Source organism: Mus pahari, chromosome 12, assembly GCF_900095145.1.
Source record: "Mus pahari chromosome 12, PAHARI_EIJ_v1.1, whole genome shotgun sequence".
In the NCBI taxonomy this organism is placed as follows: domain Eukaryota; kingdom Metazoa; phylum Chordata; class Mammalia; order Rodentia; family Muridae; genus Mus; species Mus pahari.
The window spans coordinates 4,774,410-4,782,091 of record NC_034601.1 but is presented as its reverse complement, the minus strand read 5'-3'; the positions used below and the strand labels follow the sequence as shown (position 1 = coordinate 4,782,091).

At 48.4% G+C, this 7,682-nt stretch overlaps 1 protein-coding gene across 1 annotated transcript; it reads left to right on the top strand.

Moving 5' to 3' along the window:
- Nucleotides 1–198: 198 nt before the first annotated feature.
- Tmem186 (transmembrane protein 186) lies at nt 199–6,115 on the top strand. Its single transcript, XM_029544185.1, has 2 exons — nt 199–250; nt 1,490–6,115. Exons 1-2 carry the CDS (start codon nt 248–250, stop codon nt 2,135–2,137), a joined length of 651 nt encoding a protein of 216 aa, XP_029400045.1. The 5' UTR covers nt 199–247; the 3' UTR covers nt 2,138–6,115.
- Nucleotides 6,116–7,682: the final 1,567 nt, after the last annotated feature.

Genomic DNA, 7,682 nt, shown 5'->3' with positions numbered 1-7,682 from the left:
CCGGAACTCTACCCGGAACTTCCGGGCCCGCTCCGAGCCCTGGAGCCCCAAGGCACCATGGGAAGATTCCCTAATGGCTCTCAGAACACTGGCGGCGGATACAAAATCTGAACTACAATTCCCAAGCCATAGTACTTTTTTTTTTTTCTTTTGAGTTGGCGCATGCGGGATTTTAACCACCCGCGCACGCGCCCTTCAAGTTTCCGGTGACAAGGTCGGCGTACGTCCTGCAGCGGGCGGCGGGCTCATGGTAGGACCGTCGGGAGGGAACGCGCTCCCCGTCCCCGGTCGGGTCTAGGACTGGCAGGCAGGATGCCTGGGATGACCATTCGGGAAACCGGCCAGTGGAAGGCCAGCGTCTATTAGCATGGGTTGTTTCCCTGCTTGGTCCCGGGTCCCTTGCTTGGGTCACGTGGACGGTCTGCGTCGCTACCACTTCCTATGTCCACACCGGGTTCAGAGCTTAAGACCCATGTCTCCGTCAGCGTAGTCTGAGGTTTTCTTTGGAAGGATGCACAGCTAAGTGTCCTCTGACTCCAAAGCCCAGAATCTGCTCACTCCGGAGCGGAGAACCAGTGTGCAGTGTGTTGGCCTCCGTGCCGTACATCTCTGCTTCCCACCCAGGTTAATAATAGAAAGAGGTTCTCCTGCCTCGCCAGGCAGTCGGAGATCTGCAGAGGTCCTGTGATAAGTACCCCACGGCTTTGTCGTGTGGGGTTCTGACACCGATCGATTTTACCCCTCGAGGAAGGGCGGTCCTTCAAGTCCGCTGTTGGCTTGTCTCTATTGACTAACTGGAACGACAGCAGGTTTTCTGTGTTCATTTGGACCTGCCTAGGGGGAAGGACCGGTCTGAGCGCCAGACAGCCCGTGTTTCCCTGTACTTGGGGCCGTGAGGGCTTAGGTTTTTAAAAATGTTTTTGTTGTTTTGTTTTACTCTTGTGTGTTTAGTTTGTGTGCATATGCATATACGGGGATCCAGGACGTCCTGTGTCAGTAATTTCTCTTCCTCCACCATGTTGGCCTGAGGGATCAAATTCAAGTCACCTGGTTTGGTAGCAAGCGCCTGTACTAGATGGACTATCTCACTGGCTGCGATTAGGGTTTTGTTTAATTGTAAAAATGGGAGAAGATGGGCTGGTGGGTAAGAGCACCCGACTGCTCTTCCAAAGGTCCGGAGTTCAAATCCCAGCAACCACATGGTGGCTCATAACCATCTGTAACAAGATCTGACACCCTCTTCTGGAGTGTCTGAAGACAGCTACAGTGTACTTACATATAATAAATAAATCTTAAAAAAAAAAATGGGAGAAGATTTAGAATAGAATTCCACCAAAAAAAAAAAAAAATTAAGTGTCTGGCTTTATCACTCCCTCTGGCAGTCATGGTGACTTTCCAGGGTTGGTTGGAGCCTTTCTGTGAGATGCTTTGCTTTGTTTCATTGTGTGATTAGCATGGATGACTTCTGAAAGGAACCTCTCTCTTCCAGGCTTTCCTCCTTCGAGCCGTGCCGAGGCTGCAGGGGCCCACTGCATGGAGGAGGCCTCTACAGGGACTGTGGTGCTGCCCTGGGCAGGGGGATTCCAAAAGGTGGGTAGGGAGCAGGTCTCCCCACTCACAGGAGAAGTCACCAGGCCCCGAGACCGAAACATTCCATACGATCTACCGATTCCGAGCCATCCGAGCAATTGGATTCCTCTCTCGGCTGAAGTTGGCACAGACAGCTGTGACTGTGGTGGCCCTGCCCCCGGGCTTCTACTGCTACTCACAAGGCCTCATGACCCTCAGTTCACTGTGCCTTATGAGTGGGGTCGCCAGCTTTGCCCTGGCCATGCTCTGTTGGATGAGTCACTTCTTCCGGAGACTGGTGGGCATCCTGTATGTGAATGAGTCAGGTACCCTGCTTCGAGTGGCCCACCTGACCTTCTGGGGCAGGCGGCAGGACACGTACTGTGCCGTGTCAGACATGTTACCCCTGTCAGAATCCCAGGAACGGGTTCAGGATGTGTTTGTGCGCATCCAGCAGTACAGTGGCAAGCAGACCTTCTACCTCAGCTTACGATATGGCCGAATCCTGGACAGGGAACGTTTCTCACAAGTGTTTGGAACCCCGGCCACACCGAAGAACAGCAAGTAGGCCTCTGGTAGCCCTGGCTACACTTGGATTTTAGACAGAAGGCCAAGGACATGGATGAGACAAAAGCTAATACCGGGGACTCGGCTGGTGCTCACTTTGTAGACAACTTGTTTAGTGTGCAGGATGTGAAGCCCTGGGTTCGGCCCCTAGCACTACATAGAACCAGGCATGGCTTTGCCTGCCTATACTCAGAACTGGTGACACAGGCAGGTGGAGAAAAAGTTCAGGGTTGTTTTGGGCCAAAAAGGAAGGTATTAACCAACTTTAGGAAAAAGCCCTTAGTGGAACATTATACATCATATAGTGGACATCCCATCATATAGTGGCCAGAAGTTTCTATGAACAGGCAGTTCCTGGAGGAGTACTATGCCAAGATAACCAAGGCAGTCCGCTGCTGTGAAGCTGGAAGGCAGGAAGGTTGGCAGAGGAGCACAGGATGTGGAGTCTGGGGACTTGGGTTCTGCTGAGCCTTAGTTCCTTGACCTGGGGCAAGGTATTGAGTTTCTGAACCTTGAATTGCATTGTGAGATGGAAGACCCTTCTCATGGGCACGGGTATGAAAATAAGAATAACGACTGGGGCTTTTGGCAGAGCTCTTGCCTAGCATGTATAAGGTCCCAAGTTCCATGCCCAGCACCACAGAACAGGCAAAACCAGTGAATACTGAGTGCTGTGTAAGGTACACAGCCCAGAGCTTACAACATAGAGCAAGGCTTCCAGGCTGCCAGTGGGGCCCAGCTCATGCTCACCAGCTGGATGCCATGGCTAAAGCCCAGAGTGGACTTATTTTTCCCATCAGCAAGTCACTGCACACCAACAGAGGTAGGGACAGCACCCCTAAGACTATGTTGATCCCCAGGAGGTCCAGGGGTGCTCACACTTGGGAGTTTTGTAGTGTCATCACAGCAGAGGAACTCTGTCAAACAAAAATTCATCATCTGAAGGACAGTGCGTATGCTGCTTTTCATAATAACAAATACATGCCTATTAGGTAGCTGTACCTGCATTGAAAGGAAAGCAGTCATGATCTTTGTAATTTGCTTTGTAGCTTTCTAGTTTTCCTTCCTTTAAGCATTTTTCTCTTATTTGTGTGTGTACCACTGTGCATATAAGGAGATTGGAGGACAACTTTTCCAAGTTGCTTTCCTTTTAGCATTTGGGTCTTGTGGGTTAAATTCAGGTTGTCAGGCTCGATGGCAAGCACCTGCACCCACTGAGCCATCCTGCCGGTCTTCTTTAAGCAGAGCACGAACACAGGTAACATTAGACTAGACGTGCCAAAGTGTGTGTTGAGGGGTTCCACCACAGGCCTACACAAAGAGCTACAGGCGACACAGGAACTCTGAGAGCAGCAGTAGTCAGGGAATGGCACACCCAATGTGACATGGGCGGCCCCGAAAACTGGCACATGCAAGCACAGAGTGAGCCGGATGCATGGGTACACAAATACTAAGGAAAAACAGGCTATGCATTTGAAAGGGCAAGGGAGGATATATGAAGGTTTGGAGGGCGGAAAGGGAAGGGGGAAGTACATGTAATTCTATTATCTCAAACGGCCCTTAAAATGTGCATATCAGATCATAACCATTTTCAGTGCCCTGGACATGTAGCACATCCTTGTGTTGCATAGGCATTGATTGCTGCTGGCTAATTCCAGTACTTCACAGTCCCAGATACGATGTAGGCACTCAGGCCATAGCTGTCCCTGCCTTCGTCCTCTCTCCACCTCTGCCTGTTTGTAGGTGGCAGCTAATCTGTCTGAATTTGTTATTCTGACATCCGTGAAGGGGATCATGATGTGTTTCCTCCTGTGCGTTTCCAGTGTTAACTTGCTGGTGGTCAGAGCTTAATCCACTTGAGTCAATGAAAGTGTCTGTGGGTTTGTTCTTTGTGACTTGACCCTCGGGTGCACTTGAATGTGAATGTATGTGTATGTTTACCAACTCAGCAGGTCAGTGGACATCATGGGCTGTCTCCTCCATCCCCTCCTCGATGTGTGAGTAACACTGAAGTAAACAAGGGCTTGTTTGTGTCCTGCTGTGGATAGAGAAGGAAGTAAAGAAACTAAACTTAGGAGCTAGTAGGTCCTAGTGTCCTCTGGAGCCGTGCTTCAGCTACCTAACTTCACAGTAGGTCCCATCTAGGATTCTTTTTAGCTTGTTTTTTTTTCTGAGGTACTTAAAAAAAAAGCATGTATTTTTATGTATATGGGTGTTTTTCTACTTATAGAGTCTGCACATCAGAAGAGGGTGTCGGTTCACATTACGACAATTGTGAGCCACCACGAATGCTAGGAATTAAACTCAGGACCTGGGGAAGAACAGCCTGCTCTTAGCTGCTGAGCCATCTCTCCAGCCTAGTAGTTTTTACTTTTTTGGACTGTATCTCCTTATTTTACTCCTGGCTATCCTGGAGCTTGCTATATGTAGACTAGGCTGGCCCTGAACTAAGAAATCCTCTAGCCTTTGCCTCCTGAGTGTTGGGATTAAATAAAGAGGTATGCACCACAATTCCGGTTTTTTGTTTTTTTTTGTTTTTTTTTTTTTAAGACAACCTCTCACTATGAAGACCAAGCTGGCCTGCTGAACTCAAGAGATACAGAGATCCACTTGCTCTGCCTCTTGAGTGTGCACCACCATGTCAGGCCACAATCTCATGTGGCTTGTTTGCTGGCTTGATTTTTTTGAGACGGCTTCTCTGTGTAACCCTGGCTATCCTGGAACTCACTCTGTAGATTCAAACTCCTCATTCAATCCGCCTGCCTCTGCCTCCCAAGTGCTGGGATTAATGGCACATTCTACCACCACACAGCTAGCTGTTTTGTAGGGCCTTTTTTGTCTCAGCGTTTTGAGGCAGACTCATACTGTAATTCTAATTCTAGGATTTGGGAAGCAGAGGCAGGGGGAGCACTGCCAATCTGAGGCCCAGTTTACATAGTACCAGGGTTGCATAGAACCTGTCTGAAAAAAAGCCTTCAGCCTCGCCACAACTGGAGCACTGGGATTCTCTTACTGTTGCCCTGTCCACCTAGATGTGAGCAAGCTTACACCATAGCTGCAAGTGCCCCTGGCCTCCAAGCCTTTCCCGCTGTGATGACCGTGAAGTGATGTAGGGAGTGGATGCACTGGACCATGAGAGCACAGCCATGTGTGTAGGATGTCAGCGATGAAGGACACCTGAATGTTTTGGACCTACTTTACCAACAAAGATCCTCTTAGCCTTAAAGGATTATGTGAGTAATAAACTTGGGGGTAGGAGGCGCCAAAAGCCTCAGTGGATAAAGATGCTTAGCATTATCCCTGACAGCCTGAATTTGATCCAAGGACCCATACAGTGTCAGGAGAGAACTGACTCCTTTGGGCTGTCCTCTGACCTCCCCACGTACACTGTGTCATGCACACAGACGTCTCTCCACATAATAAACAAAAACTGAGAAGTCCTTTATGGTTTTGTTTTGCTTGAGAGAGGGTCTTTTGAATTTTATAGCCCAGGCTAAACTCTAGCTTGCTGCGTAGTTGAGAATGACTTAGAATTTGATTCTACTGGGATGTTAGAGGTATGGCCTGATTGCAGCCAGAGGGCCTCAAGCTAGTTTAGAAATATCAGCTTAAGGGCCTGGAGATGAAGCTCAGTTGGTAGAGTGCTAAGTCCTGGTTTCAATGTCAAGCACCACATAAATTGGTTGGCAGATGCGTGTAATCCTAGTGCTCGGGAGGCATAGGCAGGAGGGTCAGGAGCCCTTGGCCTTTTAGTAAATTTGTGGTCACTCTGGTCTAAATTAGACTATATCTCAAAACAACAAACCAGTAAGTCTCTGGTTTTGAGTTTGCCTTTGGTTCACTTTTATGATGGTAATACCTTCAAAACACTGCCCAGGCCCTTTCCTGGACCTCCCATTGCCAGGTTCTCCAGTGACTGCAATGAGGAGAGTCTGCACACTGCTTAACTAAAAGACTGCTAGGCCTGCAAGGGACATGCCTGGGAGATGAGAGCTTTCGCACCAGCGTGGCCTTTGCAGTGTAGTCTGCTCACAAAGTGGCAGCAGAGGGCACACAAGGAGCAAGTGCATCACTCTCTTCACACACCAGCTACAATCGGAGCCCTTGCCACTGAGAACAGGAAGTGGGTTAGGATCCGGTAGTCCCAGCAGAGCAGTAGTTTGAGCTGTTTAGAAAACAAAACAAGAGGCAGGTTTTGTGGTGTAGACCTTGACTGCCAGGAGGCAGAGGCAGATAAGTTGCTCTGAGTTTGAGACCAATGTAGTCTAAATAAAGTTCCAGGCCACAGGGGAAAGGCTTTTAGATTCAGATTGAGGCTACATTGATGATTTCTTCCTTTCAAAAACAATTCCAAAATAATAATACTTGGTTTTGTTTTGTTTGTTTAGGTGTGTGTGTGTGTGTGTGTGTGATGCTGGGGCTTTGTATACTCTAGGCAAGCACTCTGCTACTCAACCACATGCCCAACCCCTTTGGTTTATAACAAAAATAAGAGCCAGGCATGGTAGTTCATGCCTAAAATCCCAACACTGGGAAAGCTCAAGCAGGAGGATTATCATAAGTGTGAGGCCAGCCTAGGCTACATGCAGAATGTGGCTCAACCCTGCCTCCCAGCCAAGCATGGTGGGTTTCACATGACTCTGATTCCATCACTTGGGAAGCTAAAGCAGGAAGATCAGGTGTTCAAGATCATCCTCAGGTACAAGGTTCTAGGTCAACCTGGGCTACCTGAGACCCTGTGTCAAAACAGTGAACCAAAGAAGAGCCACCCACCCCAAATGCTGTGCACTGGGTAACGCAAACAGCATTCATGAAGTCGTGGGTGTTGGGAAGGCTGGGAAGAGCCTCTTTGTTGGTGGTGAGGGGTTCTGAGTCTAGTGTTTCCAGGTTCTTAAACTCTTATCCAGAGAATTGAAAATACGGATTTGCTCACACAGAAATGCATAAATCGCAGTCTCACATTATTTAGGATGAAGTAGAGTGCAGATTATAGACAGATACACAGTCAAGATTGACAACAGGGCACGAAAGTGAGGCTATAGCCAGAGTCCCTTGAGGTTCCATGATAGAGGTGCAGAGTGGTTGCTCGATTTTGATTGACAGATTAAGTCATTCACTGAAGGGACTCTAGTCAGCCTGATCATGGCAAACATGGCTCTGGCAGGCTTTGCCCTTCTCCCCCATTCCCTCTTCTGTGCTAAATTTGGTTAGATTACATTCATTTTTGTTTTGTTTTGTTTTGTTTCAAGACAGGGTTTCTTTGTATAGCCTTGGCTGACCTGGTTAGATTACATTTTTTTTTAAAACTTTTTCCAGTTTTTTTATTAGGTATTTTCTTCATTTACATTTCAAATGATATCCCGAAAGTCCCCTATACCCTCCCCTCCCGCCCCCTGCTCCCCTACCCACCCACTCCTACTTCTTGGCCCTGGCGTTCCCCTGTACTGGGGCATATAAAGTTTGCAAGACCAAGGGGCCTCTCTTCCCAATGATGGCCGACTAGGCCAACTTCTGCTACATATGCGTAGATTACATTCTTAAAGCTA